The sequence below is a fragment of the Nylanderia fulva genome, unplaced genomic scaffold (genome assembly GCF_048542155.1).
Source record: "Nylanderia fulva isolate GAGA-0341 unplaced genomic scaffold, ASM4854215v1 Scaffold90, whole genome shotgun sequence".
NCBI lineage: Eukaryota > Metazoa > Arthropoda > Insecta > Hymenoptera > Formicidae > Nylanderia > Nylanderia fulva.
The window spans coordinates 379,710-400,698 of record NW_028191027.1 but is presented as its reverse complement, the minus strand read 5'-3'; the positions used below and the strand labels follow the sequence as shown (position 1 = coordinate 400,698).

At 27.7% G+C, this 20,989-nt stretch overlaps 1 protein-coding gene across 1 annotated transcript; it reads left to right on the top strand.

The window, feature by feature from the left end:
- The first annotated feature begins 8,276 nt into the window (after window positions 1-8,276).
- Window positions 8,277-9,144, top strand: LOC114945898 (uncharacterized). Its single transcript, XM_029322248.2, has 3 exons — window positions 8,277-8,488; window positions 8,609-8,768; window positions 8,901-9,144. The coding sequence occupies exons 1-3, from the start codon at window positions 8,297-8,299 to the stop codon at window positions 9,047-9,049; spliced, it is 501 nt and encodes a 166-aa protein (XP_029178081.2). The 5' UTR covers window positions 8,277-8,296; the 3' UTR covers window positions 9,050-9,144.
- The last annotated feature ends 11,845 nt before the right edge of the window (window positions 9,145-20,989 follow it).

Below are 20,989 nucleotides of genomic sequence, written 5' to 3'. Positions count from 1 at the left end.
TAGATATAATACTTTTAATAAAGCGTGTGTGAATATATTATATTCTTCCAACATTGCGTGCGGCTAGTATTAATTTGTTGCAGCTAATTGTTAAGAAAATAAAATTTTTATCAATATACATATATACTTTTACAATTAAATATTGTTTCGAAAAAAAGGGTAAGTCAAAATAAGTTAAAAATGTAAAAATATATGTATTTGTCCACAAATACAAAAAAATTTATTTGTACTGTATTACGGATTTTTAAAGAATTACAAACATATAAATATATAAAGAGAATAATTTTATTCTAAATTATCTTTATTTATAATGCAGATTATTTCAAATGATATTGATAATATAATATTTTATATATTTGAATTGCAATGTTGTAATAATCTGGAACTCACAAAAGTTTGATATCAAATAAATTAATTCTGAAATTGAAAAATACTGCAATATACATAACAGATAATAAATATTATAATAGACACTTTTAATTGTTCTATCATTTCTAGATAATTAAAATTCTCTAAATTTTCTAAAATTTGTCGTATCTTTTATTTTTTATAAAAAAATATCTGTGTGTATTTTAATATTTAATATAATCTTAAAGCTGTGCTGACATTGAGTAGAATAACTTTAACAAGAAAGAAGAATCAAATATTAATATTTTCCGTTTAATTAATTTTTCGTTTCGTTTCCTTGGCTCTATTGCCCGGCTTAGAAGGCAGCATACTTATATTCATTAATATTTTTGTTGTGTGTTGAAGATTATATATGTAATTAACTTTGTATGCCTTTTATAGAAAGGGATCCGTGGTTAATTTAATACTTTAATTGATAATTAAGTAAGTCTGACACTAAATAGAATACTGTACAAAGGAAGGAATCGTGGATGTTAATTTTTATTAAAAATAGTTAATATGAATAAGATAAACAGAATTATTAAGAATTATTGTGAGATAATTATTACAATTATAGAATTAAGACAATTATTAAGATAAAATTATCGGAAGCGATGAGTATATTACGAGATATTAGACCATATTTTTTGCGACCATGTTTTTTGAAATAAGTAATATAAATTTGTAAATAATGCATATTTATTTGATAAATTAAGCAAAATTTGAATATGTTTAATTAAGACAACAGTTATACACAAATGCCTCCACACACACACACACACACACACACACACACACAAACATATATAAACGACCTCAAAAATTTTGTTGCCCTAACACATCATATTTATCATGATGAAATGTTGAGAGAATCAGTCAGTCTTTCATGGTCTTTCGAGCCATATCGTGGTAGATATAATACTTGTAATAAAGTGTGTGTGAATATATTATATTCTTCCAACATTGTGTGCTGCTAGAGTATTAATTTGTAGCAATTAGTTGTTTAAAAATATAATTTTTATCAACGTACTTTTGCAATTATACTGTTCCGAAATATAGAATAAGTCAGAATAAGTTAAAAAAATATATAAATGTATAATTTGATCTACAAAAAGTTTAATCTTACAGCATAACAGAATATTAAAGAATTATCAATTTTAAATAATTACCAATCTACTAATTGTCAATCGAATAAAAAATTCATAATATTATATATTTCATGCAATTGTTAACTCCACATCTATTTTGATGTCTTCAATCTGAAATATCTACAAAAATCTTATTATATATACAGAATGTTCCAGAACTAGTAATAAATCTGTTAATTCCAGGGATCATTTGGAGCGATATTTCTTCTGTGAGAATGTCGAGGAAGGCTATCATTATATTTGCATGTTCTCAAATTTGCCATCATGTATCTTTTGTAATTAAGCCTTAAATTAAAGTTCTGTTAAGAATAAATCTTACATCAAATTGAATGACGAATGTGATTTTGTTAATATTTTATTTCCACAAGGCTTAGTTTGCGAAAAACCATTTATTTTTAATAGCTTATAACTATAAATTTATTAGTACTTCGACAATTTCACTAAAAGAAAAATTGACTAAAAATGATATCAGGTATCTGCTATTAATACATCATTGCCAGTTCTGGGATACCTTGTATATAGTATGTATATAATTTTTATTATCAAGTTTATAATTTATAAAATTTAAAATTGATTTTATGTTGGTTTTATTCTCGATGATTTTTCGTTTGAAGTTTATAATACACAATTTAAGAAAAGAAACAACACAGACCTCTAAAGGAAAATAATAATATACATGTTCCCTCTCTCTCTCTCTCTCATTTACTTTGTCGGCGTTGCTCAGTCTTTTTTATCCTTACTGTCTTCTTCTTATTTCGAATAAACACACAGGTTCTTATGTACGTAAAAATAACGGGTGTTGCGTTTATAAATGTAATTTGTTTCAGACAATTAACTTTATGTTCTATAAATCTTTATATTCTAATAACTTATTTTCTAAATTTTATAGATTTTAAATGTACATTATTTTTTAACAATGAAATAATTTATTGTCAATTTAATTTTTATATTGCTGTCAATTACAATGTATGTAACATTGAAATACACACACACACACACGCGCGCACACACACACACACACACACACACATATATATATATATATGTATAAATTTATTAGAAAAAGAAATTGTGCAAATGGAAATTTGCACATAAATTCTTTTCTTACCATATAATAATTCATTAATTAGGATGTCTTTTAATTAATAATTTTAATACGTTTTGTATTTATTTTCTTGTTTATATACAAGAATTCTGTTCTAAAAATGGTATGCAAAGTCGATTATCGCAAATATTGTTACTGTTTTTCTGCGATGCTGATTATGGTCTCGATTAACATTGTGGCTGCATTTATTTTGGACGCTTTCAGCGCTATAAGCATCTTTTGTCTTCGTTTGATATTCGATTTGCATCAAGGACAGAGAATGCTTATAGCTTTGAAAGCATCAAAGCGAACGCAGCCTATATGTTATGTTAATAACATTAAACAATTGCTATCGCGAAAATTAACAGTTTAACAGTTGCAAATTAAATAATAGAAATAATATCACTTGCGCAAAGCGCTCTTGAGTCGTCTAGTGATTTGAAAAAGACATCAAAACTGTATTTAATTTCCTTATTTATCTTTTGTTTTATAGAAATCTAAAATAAATATTCTTTGTACGACATGAGGATATTTCTAAAACTATTATTAATAAGTAGCGGATTAATGTTTATCTCTGAGACGGCTTTTATTCGTAATGAATCATCTTTTATTAAATTTATTGTTAGAAGCAACCTTTAACATATCTATAGGATGTTATCAATGTACGGTTTTGTCAAATATACCATTGCGAAATAAGGAAGAAAATGAGTACAATATGTTATGGACACACTTCACTACCACATCTGCAATGTCGCCTTATCTTGCAACAATGATTGTGTCTAATTACCTATTGATGATGACAATAGAAACATTCAAATGTGGTGCAGGAACAAATATGGACTTCACATGAAATTTGCAAAAAATCTTGCTGAATTTATGACTTTGTCGCTTAAAAATGAATTTTTACGTTCAAAGCAAATTTTGAACGTGACTCATATTGCAATTCCAAATTTTCATGACAATGGCATAATAGATATCAGACTTGTTTTTTATAAGTGAGTACAAGTGCTTAAAATTACATTAAAAATAAAATTATATTAATATGCAAAATCATAAAATTTAAAAGCACGTATAACTTTTGCTTCTGTTAACGTTCGAAATTATAAGAAATTACGAAAACGATTTTAGTAGAATTAAGTTTATTTATATTATTACAAAATTAAAGTATAGGTTTTTATTAATTTTTCAATTTTGTATTGAAAAAGACTTAGTGAGGTCGAAACGTTTACATTCAAAGAATATTAATAATAAAAAAAAGATTTTTTTATTTACACCTAACTTTTGCTCGTTTGTTGGCCTATTAAGTTCCTTTTATTAATTTTAAAGTATACCGTTTTAAACGTACATAAAAGGTAAAGTATGTATGCTAAATTGTACCTCTTAAGATAGATATTAAAACTGCAATAAAGCTATAAAAGAAATGACATTTTTGGTTTACTTAAAACTACTGTTCTTTGTCAACAATATATACACATTAACAGAAATTTATCGTTGTTACATATTGTAAATTAAAAAATAAAAAAATGTTATTTGGTACTATTTATACTGATTTGCTCAATTGTACTCATAAGTTTGTAAATCGTACATATAACAATTAGATTAAAATATTCTAACAAAAATAAAGTTTTATTTTCTGTTCTGAGTCAAGTTCTAAGTTTTAACATTAAAATATAATTTTCAGGGAAACAGATATCATCTATGATAAAAATTTATATCCTATTACTCGCAAAATCGAAGTAGCTCAATTAGTAGCACGTAAAGTGACACAGGAATGGTTTAATACCCCGTTGAACAGTCCATTAGTGTCGGATTTTTGGATTAAAAAAGGTTTTAGTGCATTGTATGCAACGTATGCTGTTAATATGGTACGTTATTCTAAATATTTTCAACGTTATCTCTCTCCTACCTTCTCGCAAACGATATAATACTGAAGCATTCATATTGCAAGATTTTCTTAAATCAAATTTTTTTTACAAAATCTACCCAGATAGCCACAGTAATTATTATGACATCAAAATGATGTCATAATAATTACTGTGGTTATCTGGGTATATATATATATATATATATATATATATTCTTTGTGAATTGTCTTGAAACATATTTAGCATTATTTAAAATAATGAATTGTTTTATAGAAAATACTTTTTTTACATGTTTACATGCATATATAATTATAATTTAATTTATTAAAAATTTTTATTTTTTAACATCACTTTATTACATATTTTTAAATTTTTATATAATATAAAATAAAATAAATTAATCCCAAACAAGTACACATGATATTTATTTAAATAAATTTGCAGATTTTTCTTATTTTAAATAAAGAGAAATCTGCAATATACTGTCATGAGACAATAATTTAAAAAATATGTAATATTTACTAATTATATTAATATAAAATTTTAGATTTATTTATTATATTTATTTTAATGTGTGTTTTTCAAAATGAGAAAATGTTTTGTTTCAACAATTAAGTAACGGAAATAATATATTAGTATTTGTATTTAATGCAAGTATCTTCAGGACGGTTATATCGATATATTAATTATTTTGTTCTATAGATTTATCCATATTATCGAATAAGACAGTTATTTGTTGTTCAAAATCAACATTACTCTTTCAATTTGGATGGTGATTATTATATGTGGAAATCTGCTTCACAAGTTAACAGCTCATTGGAAATTCCCAATTCTATCAGAGGTAACGTAATATAATAAAATAGTCCACGTAAATTTTTAACCGTTAGTATTTTAAAATATGTACAAAATTAGAAGATAATTAATTCTCTCTTTATTTAGATTTAATGAAATATTATATGTATAAATGTACACACATACGCGTGCACGCACACGCACACACAAAGTGTCCGGTAATAGTCGCACATATGTAGGTAGAAGGAATTAATTGAATGATTTTTTCTCCCGACTGCTGCCAACCGTAGGTTGGCGAAAAAAGAGGGAGTATGCGTTTCATCGAGCCCGGATCGGTCGTGACCTTAATTCTCGATAACTACTGCATAGTTTTATATCAACTTTGGAACATAAGTTTCTTATTAATCAAGGAAGGTTTAAAGCGTATTATTATCGTTATTTATTCTATTAATAAAAAGTGAAAAATGAGTATTATTTCGTCAATACGGTCTCTCATTGGCTGCTGTGTGAACCTAAGAGGAAAAATGATTCACCAATGAGATTCGTTGTAGTATCCGGATAGGGAATGTTGGTGACATTGGTATATACATCTCGAAGTAATAATGGCGGGACTGATAGGATACGAGATGTGTTCAAAAAGTATCGCGAATTTTGAATTTCCGCGGGTTACGTATATTCGATTTTCGATTTTTTTGTGGCGTTATGTTGGTACTCATGTTTCTCATTTATGCCGACAAGTACGGCCATTTTGAATGTTCAGTTAATTTTTGACAGCTGCTTTGCTTGCACGTGTTTTGGCTCGTCTTCGATTTTTGCCTATTCCAAAAAATGGATCAAAGAATCTGTATCAAATTTTGTGTGAAAAACAAAATTAAGTGCGCGGACGCATTCCGAATGTTGACTGTGGCATATAGTGAAGCTACCTTGGACCGAAGCAACGTTTATCGGTGGTACAAAATGTTTTCCGAGGGCCGAGAAGATGTGAACGACGAAGAGCGTGCCGGACGCCCGAGCACGTCAACAACAGACGAAAACATTGATGAAGTGAAGAAAATAGTATTGGTCAATCGTCGAATCACCGTTAGAGAAGTTGCTGAGGACCTAAACATATCGATTGGCTCGTGCCATTCGATTTTTACCAATGATTTGGGCATGACACGGGTCGCCGCGAAATTCGTACCAAAATTGCTCAATTTCGACCAAAAACAGCATCGAATTTTTGGCCAAAAACAACACACTAATAATGCCGCAGCCACCGTATTCCCCAGATCTGGCCCCCTGTGACTTTTTCTTGTTCCCGAAACTGAAGAGGCCCATGAAAGGACGACGCTACGCTACGATTGAGGAGATAAAGACGGCATCGAAGGAGGAGCTGAACAAGATCACAAAAAATGATTTTTTGAAGTGCTTCAAGGATTGGAAAAAACGTTGGCACAAGTGTATAATATCTGGTGGGGATTACTTTGAAGGGGACAAAATAGATATTCATGAATAAATAAATAATTTTTGAAAAAACACAAAATTCGCGATACTTTTTGAACACACCTCGTAGGTTAGCTGTCACCTGTTGCGTGTTATTGTCAACAACAATATTAAGTGAAGTGTATTATTATGGATATATCTCAAGAAGATATAAATAAAGGAGTAAGTTTCTTCTTTTATATTTATTGTTTTTTTCTTTATTTAGGATATTGTTATTATTATTTATTTATTGTTTCTTTATTTATATGTAGGAAGAAGATGCTCGCTTGGAGATATCTGAAGAAGAAAACATTATTAATAATAGAAAACGAGTAAGTCTTGTTATTAATAATTAATAAAAATATATAATATAATTAATAATATAATATGTCTGTTGTAGTCATAACATGGCTATATGAATTTATATTTGTCTGCGTAGCCACTTATTTGCTATTAAATTTGCTGCGTAGCCACATTGCTATAAATATCCACATATATAATTGTATAAATGTATATAGTTATTTTCTCTCTTATTTGTATATTATATAATAATTATATAATTAATTAAAAATATGTATCAGACGATAACAGTAATTTGCCGACTCCTCCACGTTTAACAAATGGTTCGTATGGATTTATTTATTTGCTATATTATAGAAATTTTGCTAAAAATTAGTTATCTTATAAATTAAGAGACATGGTAGTATCTGACGCTATTTTACTTTTTAAAATCTCTAAAATAAATGTATAAGGTAATTTTTTAGGGATAAAAGAAAACAGTAACGAACAATTCATAAATTTAAAAAAAACATTCTATCGTTTTGTTTCTAATTTTTTTTCCAGACACCAGTACTTTTATAAATAAAACAAAGCCGAAAAAAAGGAGTGAAGCTATTAATAACGATAGAATTCGAAATGAGAAGTTTGAAAGGAACTTATTACAAGCAATTGGTAAATTCTTTTTTGTAATATATAATTATTAATCATTTTTACAAAATGTGAAAGCTTATAATGTATTTTTTGTAAATTTTGTAGATAATAACAAACCTTTGAATGACAACGATGAACCATTTATAGAACCATTTATAGAACCATTGAATGTTAATAAACAAGAATGTAAATGTTGTCCCGTACATATAAAATACAACTGTGGTATGTATATGTTATTTGCAATCATCGAATTCGCCTATTGCCCGAATTCTTTAACCAATACGATGTTAGCCTAAATGTCCACAACGCGTTCTGAGTATTTATTTTGGCCACTGAGCGTTGGAAAATACAACGTGTTGTGGCCGAAATAAAGTACCCAAAATGCGTTATGGACATTTAAGCTTATCTATATCGCATATTGGTTAAAAAATTCGGGCAATAAGCAAATTTGGCGATTGCAAGTAATATATATTTTATGTACAGTTATTTTCGATAAACTTATCATTAATCTTATTATAAAATGGATTTATTATTACATGTTCGACACAATTGATAAATATATTAAACTTTTTTTTCCAGAAAAATATTTTAAAGAAATCATCCGCCAACAAAATTTACTAAAAGCTAACATGTGGCAATATACAGATTCGCTTCACGAATTAACCACATCGGTTAATAATATTCTTACGAATAAGGTGGCTCATCAAGTGGAGGAAACAACAACTTCATTCTTCACAATGTTTAATTTTCCGTTACATGATGAAGAAGATTTAATCCGCGTTGATGAACACTTAAATGACGAGAAAAATTTTAACGTTGCGGTAATTTTTATAAATATGTTATTCTCAAATATGTTACATTTTTATTGCAGTGTTACAAATATACTTTATTAATTAATGAAATTTTAGTTTATTATATTATTTTTAATTTAAATTTTATAGATGAATGAACTTGCGAAAAATGGTGGAAGTTCTGTATACAATTTTACTCAAAGAGCTTTGCAAATGTTGATTACTAATGACCTTGCAGCAACGTACAGCTGGTTGGGAAGGCGAGTCAAAAAAACTTTCAACAAATTAAAATTAGCGGATTTAATAATTGGTAAGTAGTTTTTTAGGTTATCTTGTATTAAATAACTTTATTAAAATCATTCCTTCTTTGTAGATTATCAAATATACAAATACAATTATTTACAATTTTCTAATTATTTTTTATCCTGTTTTTATATTATAGGTTCTGTCAAAAAAAACATCCCAAATTCCACTAATAAAGAGTGCGAAGAAGCAATTCAAAAGTGGTTAAGGAGAGCCAAGGAACGTAGTAATAATAATAATAAAAAACATGGAGAGAATAATAATGATATTGAGGAAAATAATCTTTAATTACACACACCAGAAGTTACTGTAGGAAAAACTTCAGAAACTGCGTGAAGATTTGGCAGATACTGAAAATCAATTGGTGGAATCATTTATTAGCAGCAACGTAGAAACTCGCTAGCTAAAAGATAGAAACTAATAATTTATGAACAAAAAAATAATTTTATTTTCTTATTTTAGTTTATATTTTTTTTTAGTTTTTATTGTAGTTTCTATATAGTTTATATATTATTAGTTTATATATTAGTTTATATATATAATTATTAGTTTATATATATATATATATATATATATATATATTAATATAGATTATTATATATATAGTTTTATAAATAAATGTATCTTGCAGTATAATAAAAATACTGCAAATATACTGTAAGTATACTGTGATACTGTAAGTATACTGTGATACTGTAAGTATACTGTGATAATATATATAAAATAAAACTATTTCAGTTTTCTACTAAATTTATTACCTAATTAATTCTAAATTATTCACGTATAATAAGAAGCCGAAATATGTCCAGTAAAGGTATGAATTTCGTCCATAAAAAGTCCAAAGTACGTCCATTAGAATAATAATATATATCCATTTAAGATTCATAATCCGTCCATAAAAGGTCCATAATTCATCCATAAAAAGTCCAAAATTCGTCTATTACATTCATAATTTATATCCATTTAAAATCCATATTTCGACCATAAATGCCCAATAATGGACGTCCTATTGATGTCCAGCCCAGTTGCAAACGGACATACAATGGACGTCCAATGTATGTCCGCCGTACTTAATCTGGACGTCCAGTGGATGTACACAATGTCCGGCATGGACATCCATCGTACATACATAGGACGTACTTGTGCTTATTGGGTATACACTTTACACATACACATTCATTAGTATTTATACATCATATTGAATATTAATAAGCTTAAAAACCTTGACTTTTGTATTTATCAAAGTAGAATATGCAAAATTAAATAAATTAGAAAAAAAAAAAATTAGAAAATAAAAAATAAATTAGAAAATAAAAAAATTAGAAAATAATAATAAAATTTTTTACAAAAAAAAACTCCCGACTGCTGCCAACAAAGTTTTAATGTTTAAATTAGAAAAAAAAATTAGAAAATAAAAAATAAAAAATAAAAAACAATTAGAAATAAAAAAAAATAATAAAAAATTAGAAAATAAAAAATTAAAAAATTAGAAAATAAATAAAAAATAAAAAACAAAATTAAAGTAAAAAACAAAAGAAAAACAAAACAAAAATTAAAAATAATAAAAGAACAAAAAAATTATAAGTATAAAAAATAAGCTTGTAAAAGTTTGAAATAATCACACATAAATAAAGTCTGTTGTTTATTATATAATTTTTCTTATTTAAATTTATTGTTATCATACATATTTAGCGCTATATAATTTACAAAAATTTCAGATTTTTGAATTCAAAAAATTTTTTTAATTATAATTATTATTATTAATTCTACAATTTACAGGAGCAGTCGGGAGACGCCGCGCTAAGTGTGTGTTCCGCAGCGTCAGTATACATATGCGTGTGTGCGTATGTGAGTGCATGTCAGTATGTGTATGAATGCGGGTATTCATATGTTCGTATGCGCGTGTTTGCGCGCATGAGTGCGTACATATGTGCGTACGTGCGCGCGTGACTTCGTGCGCGTACATGTGTATGAGTATGTGAGTACATCCGTTGAGTATCGATATTTGTGTTTGTGTCTATTTATTACATAAAACGTGCGCGTGCGTATATGTCTCAAATTTAGCGCGGCGTCTCCCGACTGCTCCTGTAAATTGTAGAATTAATAATAATAATTATAATTAAAAAAATTTTTTGAATTAAAAAATCTGAAATTTTTGTAAATTATATAGCGCTAAATATGTATGATAACAATAAAAAATAAGAAAAATTATATAATAAACAACAGACTTTATTTATGTGTGATTATTTCAAACTTTTACAAGCTTATTTTTTATACTTATAATTTTTTTAATGTGTAAATTAGTGGAATCCTATTTTACAATTGAATAAATTCTTTAAATTCAGTTAACAAATATCAAATAATTTGGAGAGGATGAACATAATCATTGCCAGATCGAGGGACTTTCGTCAAATAACGATAAGTGGTTCATTTGGAGTAATGTATAAGTGTCACTCCAAGTTTTTATTAATAATTCTAATATATTTTATGAATAACCGGACGAATCATTCTGCTTCTAATTGGGTTCTTACTTTGTTGAACTATTTTAATGGTCTCAATTCATTGTAAATATATTTTGCGTTTTAACTATGACTCAACTATATAACTTATATTGACTATGTATTGCGGATTTTTTATTAGAATTTTATGTATTTATTTATTATCGTTATTTATTATCACTATTTTTTTTGCGCACTGAAGAGGAGCAAGTAGAGCTCGAAACGTTTGTATAATTATTATTTCAAATTAAGAATTTTCTTCTCAATAATAAAATAATATCGTATTGCTCGTTACACATGGCCTTAATTTAATAATTTATCATTGTTTTTATTGTCATACGAGCTTGAGCATTGGTATGTGATGTTTTGATTAGGTATTAATTTAGCATTATAATTTTTTTGTTCTTTTATTATTTTTAATTTTTGTTTTGTTTTTCTTTTGTTTTTTACTTTAATTTTGTTTTTTATTTTTTATTTATTTTCTAATTTTTTAATTTTTTATTTTCTAATTTTTTTAAAGTTTTGCTACCTTTGTAGGTAATAACAAAAAATGTACTTATAAAATAGAATAATAAACGATGCGGCTATAAGAAATATTTCATTCTTACGCAATTACTACTTTGTATACATTAACAATATTTACTTTAAAAAATCACTCTATTTACAAATAACTATGATAGTAAATATATATTTATAATATATCTAATTCATAATTTTGATGTAAATCGTAGCACCTTTTATACTGCACATGATAGAACACTTACTCGATGGAAAACTATTTCAGACATTCTTGAGCCTACTTAACAAGTGAGTAATACAATATAGAATATAATATGAAAAAAATAAAATTGTACAACTTAAGTAATTTATGATAGTAGAAGAGATAAAAGAAGTTGGAAGAGCAGTCGCCCGGTAAGCGAAAGGTCTTGGGGAGGGCCCCGTTAGCCTACAAATCAATTGCCAACAGCATCATTTGCCGACATCCTATTTGCCAACATCTCTTTTAACTACAAAAAGTATTGCCAACAGATCAATTGTCTACTAATGCTACTGCACACAAATAAAAAATGAAGAGACGGACGTACGTTTGCACACATAACAGTTTTACGCACAAATCGCATTGCACACAAAAATTATTGCCAACAAGTCGATTGCTTACTAATGCTATTGCACACAAATGAAAAATGAAGAGACGGACGTACGTTTGCACACATAACAGTTTTGTGCACAAACCGTATTACACACAAAAATTATTCTCTACAGATCGATTGCCTACAAGCTTAATTGCGCACAAATAACAAAGTAAGAGACGGAAGACCCCGATGAAGTTCCGAAAAGTATGCTCCCCCATCGATTTTTTGAAACTCAAGTATTCTTACGTATTTTGATACGCTGATTACGAATATCTTAGTGAAAATTAACGACTATTTGATTTTCATGGTGAACACCATAAAAAACCATTAAAAAATTAGTTTTTTAGAATTATCTCAGTAAATACGGAAAATTTTTGTCTAAAACATTTATCATAATTTTTCGTATTTACTGAAATAATCCTAAAAAACTGATTTTTTAATGGTTTTTCATGGTGTTCATGAGATTCGTAATCAGCGCATCAATATACGTAAGGATACTTAAGTTTTAAAAATCGGGAGTGAGTATACTTTTCGGAACTTCATTGGGGTCTTCCGTCTCTTATTTTGTTATTTGTGCACAATTGAGCTTGTAGGCAATAATTTTTGTGTGCAATACGGTTTGTGCGTAATAGAGCTTGTAGGCAATAATTTTTGTATTACACGTGCAAGCAAAGTGACACTTTGTGTGCGTGTTTTCTGTGCGAGAAGCGGCCGATTTCGCACGCCGCCATCTAGCGGCGATGCGGTGAGTGAATAAGCCGCATTCAAAGCCATTGCCTACGGCTGAGCCACGTTCAAGTCATTGTCTACGGCTGAAGCCGTAAGCAATGTATTGAACACGGCTATTCCCGCACCGTGCCGCCGCAAGATGGCAGCGTGCAATCGGCCACCTCGCTCACAGAAAACGCGCACAAAGCCACTTTGCCTGCACTTGTAATACAAAATAGTATGTGTATCACGTGCGGATTGACAATTGTTCACTCGTGTGGGGTGGTCGCACTCGCCTTCGCCTCGTGCGTCCATCTCCCGCACTCGTGACCAATTGTCAACTTTCCGCACTTGATACACAATATACTATTATGTGCAATACGGTTTGTGCGCAAAACTGTTATGTGTACAAACGTACGTTCGTCTCTTCATTTTTCATTTGTGTGCAATAGCATTAGTAAGCAATCGATCTGTTGGCAATAATTTTTGTGTGCAATACGATTTGGATCTATATTTTTTTCTCGCATTTATTTGTTTATTTTCGTAAGGGTGTTAGAGGGTTATTAAAATTAAATCTCAAGTATGAGATTATTTCGAATTTTAAGTCTTGCTGGTACATCGAGAATGATACGTGTCTTGTGCACGGTTTATTCCAATGAAAACTTAATTTTTATTCGAAATGTACGCAGCAACATCCGCGTATGGCTCTTTAGGCTTTTCTTATTTGTAATTTATATTTAATATTATAATAGAGAATAATATAATAGAATATTATAATTTATGTTTAATATTATAATAGAATAATATAATAGAATATTGTAATAGAATATTATATTATAATAGAATCTATCTGGCGAGAATTGAAGGATGACATTGCTAATTAATTATAATAGAAGTTTTATATAATGTCTCTTTTCTTCTTTCGTTTCTTCTGACATTTCATAATGTTTTTTTCTTAGTGTTACAATTCTGCTTTTATTTGGATCTTCTACTAGAATTATTTTCAATTTCATTACTTTTCCTATAAAAACCGATTCTGCAGAAAGAAATTGTTGTTTTATCGTTATTTTATTATTTTTTTTATTTCTTTATATCGTCTATAATTCTTATATCTATTTTTTTTTAATTGCATTTTGTGCTACATTGGTTTTCTAATCTTATTTAACAGGTTTTACAATATGTAATACTTATATATCTATTTTCCATTACTTTCTCTATTTTCATTATCTTTTTTCAAAAATCGATCTTCTTTATATTATTTCTCATATTTTTTTCTTTTGTCTTCAACTTCTTATTTGTTTTATTTATTTATTTATTCATTTTATACTCCCTCAATACTTTGCTAAAATATAATATCAGTATTAATGCTATTTAAGCGTAAAAAATTAAATAAAATTATTAAATTTTATTTAAAATTATGTTGTATTCTTTATTATCAGAATATAGATGTAAGATATATAAATATATAAATATATAAATAGAAGTGTACAAAATATATGTTGCTTCTTAGTATTTATTAAACTTATATAATGTTAACGTTATACAGACAACATTTTAACATATTTTTATGTATTTTAAATACTTTGTGAATTTAAGCCGATACATCGTTTAAGCTTTGAGGATATTATTACAAATTTTACTGGAACAATAAATGAAAATACGCGTGTACAACTAACGAGAATGGAAAATTGGGCTTCGGAAAAGCATTGTCCTCTCATTAAAGTAGAACGAAATTATAGTCATCCTAAGGGCCAAACAAAAGCAAGGGTATAATATAGTGACACATTAGAAATTCGCTACATTCCTATAACTTATACTACGGAAACATTTCCCGAATTTGAACATTTCATTATTTATTTTATATCAGTGTCTGAGTATTTGGATATTATATTACTATCTAAAAAGGATGGTTGGGTGATATTCAATATAAAACAAATTGGTAAATATTGACAAATAAAATTATTATGACTTATTTCTCGTTTTTATGTTACACACACATAATTGACATAATTTTATATTCTCCTCTATTTTATTCATTGTCCTATAAAAATTTGAAATATTCATTATATAATTATAATAGTTTTAAAATGTTTTGTATAGTTTTCAGCATTATATATATATAATATATATATATATATATATATATATGTATATATAATATATTTAAGATTTAGAGGTAGGCGTTTTCTAAACAATATAATTAAATATTAAATTAATAGTAGATATCTTGTATCGCCAGTGATGAATAAATTTAAAAATAAATGTGAGACGACCCAACTGGCTTAAATTAATTCTTATTATTATTTGTTTGATGCCATGTACAAGAAAAGACAACGTTTCGACCTTAGGTTTAGGTCCTTATCAAGTCTTATAAATTCTTAAGTGCAATATATAATTAATTTTGTTCCATTTTACATATTTCAATATAAATATTGTGTCAACGTAAACGTTCGGTATGGATGGTAAAGACGAACTGTCGTTCGTCTTTACCATCCATACCGAACGTTTACGTTGACACAATATTTATATTGAAATATGTAAAATGGAACAAAATTAATTATATATTGCACTTAAGAATTTGTAAGACTTGATAAGGACCTAAACCTAAGGTCGAAACGTTGTCTTTTCTTGTACATGGCATCAAACTAATAATAATAAGAATTAATTTAAGCCAGTTGGGTCGTCTCACATTTATTTTTAAATATTAAATGTTATATTATTACAAATATTTTATTTTAATAATAGTAAAATTATTGAAAAAATAATTATATTTATAAAATTAATAATAGTAAGTAATTGGGGATAATAAAGTAACATTAATTGATAACACTAAAACTTTATTAGATAAAACGAAAGAACTTGGGTTGCAAGTAAGCGTTGAAAAAACTAAATATATGGTCACTGATAGAATCCAGAGTATTCATAATTGCGGAAACTTGGTCATTCGAGATAAAATGTTTGAGCGGGTCAGCAATTTTAAGTATTTGGGTTCGATTTTAAACCAAACTAATGAAATAAGAGAAGAGCTTAAGAAAAGAATTAATTTGGGAAATACTTGCTTCTATTCGGTTAATAAATTACTCGGATCGCGAGTGTTGTCTAAGAGTTTAAAAATTAGAATTTACAGAACGATTATTTTACCGGTAGTTTTTTATGGCAGCGAAACGTGGTCACTTACGTTAAAAGACGAGAAAAAATTTAGAGTATTCGAGAATAAAATACTTCGAAAAATCATGGGTGCGAAGCGCGATAAGGAGACGGGCGAATGGAGAAAACTGCATAACGTAGAATTACATCGATTATACAATAGTCCAGATATAATTAACGTCATAAAATCACGCCGATTAAGATGGGCAGGCCACGTGGCGCGTATGAGTGAGGATCGAACCGCATATAAAATACTAATTGGTAAACCTAATGGGAAAAGACCATTGGGTAGACCAAGACGTAGGTGGGAAGATAATATTAGAATGGATCTTAACGAAATGGGGTACGAGGGACGCGAATGGAAGGATCTTGCTCAGGGACGGGAACATTGGCGAGATTTGGTATTTGCGGCAATGAACTTTCGAGTTCCGAACGCCAGTCAATTAATTTATAATAGTAAGTAAAAGTAACATACAATTTTCGTAACGTTACATGTTACAGAAATTATATTGGTTATCATAAAATAAATATTATTTATGCATAACTAGAATCAATTTTATTTTATGGTATACAACAATATTTTACACAGTTTTATTTTTTTTTCTATTTGAAGTATTAGGATGACATTTATATAATTATTTTTTTATATATAATTGTATTTTATTTATATGTATAAAATTTTTTATGTTTTTAATTTATAATTTATATAAAAACAAGTATGAAACAAAAATTGAAATAAGTTTGAAAATAATTAAAAAATAAGTTTGAAAATATTAAATATTAATGATAAACCATCAGAATTGATAAAATTTATTCACTATTGGACAAGATATTATCGCGTTAATTATGATGACGAGAATTGGCAAAGAATTTCAAATTATCTAAACTCTGATGATTACACGAAAATTCATGTTCTTAATCGTGCCCAAATTATCGATGATGCATTTCATTTAATGATAGCAGGCCAAATCAACTGCCATATATTCTGGGATCTCATCAAGAGACACGGTAGTGTCTCGCGACCAGTTAAGGGCGTAGCGGAGACACCGTGTATCTTAACGCGAGTCGGACATTTGAGTCTTTATAATATTTCGAATCCTCAATAATGGCTGAAGCAATCGAGTTTATACTAGACTTAATCGATAGATTGAGTTCGAATTATATAATAAAAGTGTCTTTATTTCTGCTCTACGTGATTTGTAAGCAGAGATATATAAATGCAAAGTCGAAATATGAAAAATTTCTATTAAGAAACGTCCCCGTCATCATTATTATTATCATCATTATCATCATCGACCACGCATACATAGTAGTATCGTGCTACACGTATTCACACGTATACAACACATGCGCACACATATATCACACGTACACAACACATGCAAGATGCATGTAGTGGTAATTTTGTCCATCTCGCACGTTTTACAACAGATGGCGATAGTGGCGCTCCGCCATATCGGCAGCGTGCGGGGTTATGTTGGCTAACTCTCTCTCTCTCTCCCTCTCTCTCTCTCTCTCTCTCTCTCTCTCTCTCTCTCTCTCTCTCTTTCTCACACACACACGCACACACACACACACTCTCTCATTCTCACTCACTCACTCACTGTTCGTCTTGTGTACTTATTTAGTACATTCATGATTAAACATCTATATGCATTAATGTGAAATTTACTTACAATTAGTTTACTTGAAATATTCAATCTCTAAAGTGTTTATCTTATAAGATAAACAAAAAAATCTGAGTAAATAATAAGAAAAAAAACAAGGATTATTATTGTCATAATTTTTTATCAATTAAGTACTCTCAACTATCCAATAATTAAATAAATACGTACAAATGTGCGCGCGTGTACACACATACACATATTGATATTAAAGAGATTGAAGGAGAGGAAAGAGAAGATAAAAATTTAAATATTCACATATATTTTCAAATATTATATATGAATTTATAGTTTACATATCTAATTAATAATGAATTTCTAATTATATTAAACATATCAAAATAAAGACATACATGTATTTATCAAATGAATAAAATTATTGAATACAGACTTAAAAAATTTATTAAACATAGACTTAAAAAATTAATTAATTAAACATATTCCAAATTTAGAAAAAATAAACTTTATTTATATATGCAACAGCTTTTTAAACTAAATTTTTAAATTCTATTTTATATTAGACAATTATCTCAATCAACATCTACGTCCACATTAGCTGCACTGCAGACTACCTCTACAGCCACATTATCTGCTGCGCGGATATAGCGTTATGCCAATACGATACATTACATGTACTTACTTACTTGCCTTTACTGTACCAACTCTTGTTCTTTCCACGTAATCATGTTTTTACAGTTATCGTTTGCTGTATATCTTCCAGCAAACTTTATTTCGTGTGAAGTGTATTTAATTAATTAAATCTCTGCGAAAGATTGAGAAGATGAAGGGATAATTCAAACTATGAAGACATGGTTACATGGAAAAGACAAGAGTTGATACAATAATAAAGACATACATGTATTTGTATCCTGCTGGCATAAGGTTATAGAAGTTGATTGAGATTGAAAAATAATAATGAAAATAATAAAAAAAATAAAGACACATGTATTTGTATCGTGCTGGCATAAAGTTATAAAAGTTGATTGAGATTGAAAAATAATAATAAAAATAATTAAAAAAAGGAAATATTCAATTATCATTTAAAAGCATATTTGAAATCTGTAGAATAAACAGTTTTTGCAAAAAATGTGGAGCATTAGAGCTCTAGTAAGTCTAAAAATAAATGTAAACATCAATTAATAATAACTGATCTTATATATATATTATATATATAAACCAATTTGTTGCAATATTCACTATAAAAGGTTGTAAGGGTAAGATGGCTAAAAGTGAATAATTTAAAAGATAGTTAACATAATTTTACATAAACTGAAATATTTCATAGAATAAAATATTTGTAATATTTCGAAGTTTATGTAAGATTATGTAAAAATTATACCTTTACAACTTTTTATAGTAAATATTGCGAGGAATCGATTTATATGAGAAAAATTAAGGTAATTCTATTTTGAAAATATAAGTGACCTTTAAATAACCTTGAAAATCACCGTTTAGGAAAAAGTCTGTGTCAACTTTTTCTTTTTCGAAATCCTGCAACTTTTATCTAAATTTAATAGAAAATGTATAAAAAATGCTCGACATTAGTACACACACACACACACATATGGGTAAATTTATATAAATAGGGTGCTTTAGGAGGAATGATCAGGATTCTAGGATATGATTGTACACATCATTTTAAGCAAAGAAGTTTAGATAAACATGTTTAATAATTGTTCTATTCCGGTCATAAAAATATACAAAAATGAATGATATAATCTCTAAAAACTCATCTTTAAAAAAAGGTAAAAAAAGGCGACCAGTTAAGGGCACGCCATTAACAAAAATTATCCATTGCAAACCCATGTAGAATCCTATCCTATTGCAAACCCATGTAGAATCCTATGAAAAATTAATCATTGCAAACCCATGTAGAATCCTAGGCAAAATTAACCATTGCAAACCCATGTAGAATCGTACCCATTGCAAACCTATGTAGAATCCTATGAAAAATTAACCATTGCAAACTCATGTAGAATCCTATGAAAAATTAACCATTGCAAACCCATGTAGAATTGTATTAAAAATTATCCATTGCAAACTTATGTAGAATCCTACATTGCAAACCCATGTACAATAGAATTGTATGAAAAATTATCGATTATAAACCCATGTACAATCGTAACAAAAGTAATGAAATAAAAAAAAAATTGCGCCAAGTGAAAGTAGAAACTTGTACCAGTGGAAAATTAAAGTTGCAGACATATATAGAGTCGTATAATGAATCAGTAAAAATTTAAATTTGCAAATGTAGAATCGTACCATAAAAAACTTATCTTTTAAAAAAAAAGATAAACAAGATGCCAAGTCCATGCGCCATGTGAAAAAGAAATAAAAAAATTTTAGTTAAAAAAACTGGGAGCGGAATAAATGCAATTATAATGGCTTTATATGAATATTACATGTTGTAATTAAAAAAAATTAAACATATAGTTGGAAAAAATTAATTATATAATTCAAAAAGATATATTTTATACCTTATTTAAAAATAAAATATGATTAATAAATAGTTATGAAACTTTAACGTCTATTAAATATTATATAACATTTCGCACAAGTTAAACCATGTTTTTGCGTACATGTATAATACATACGTATATTTGCACGTACATATGTACGTGAATAGATAAATGTTAGCGTCTATAAGTGAATTTGTATGTATGTTTATTTTATAGAGAAAATTTTAAGAATCTATTGAAAAATAATAAAAAAATATAATAATTTTTAAATACATTTATAATATAAACAAATAAATATATTAAAAATAAATATATATTTAACTTAATTAATAAATATTTAATAAATATATATTTAACGATTTTTAGTCTAGAGTAACTTACGTATTACGCGAGGTACTTAAAGAAATCAAATATGAAGAAGTTGATGATACAGACGAACTTAGAATATGTTTACGACAAGAAGCTGCAAGATGGGCATGTTTTCTCGGTGACTACGATTGTATGAAAGAAGCCAACAATAAATTACAACAACATCTCCAAGATCCTACAGAACTCAAGTAGATATTGTTTTATATTTTTAGCCTTTCTTAATCAAATTCTCTTGTAGGTATCGCCTACA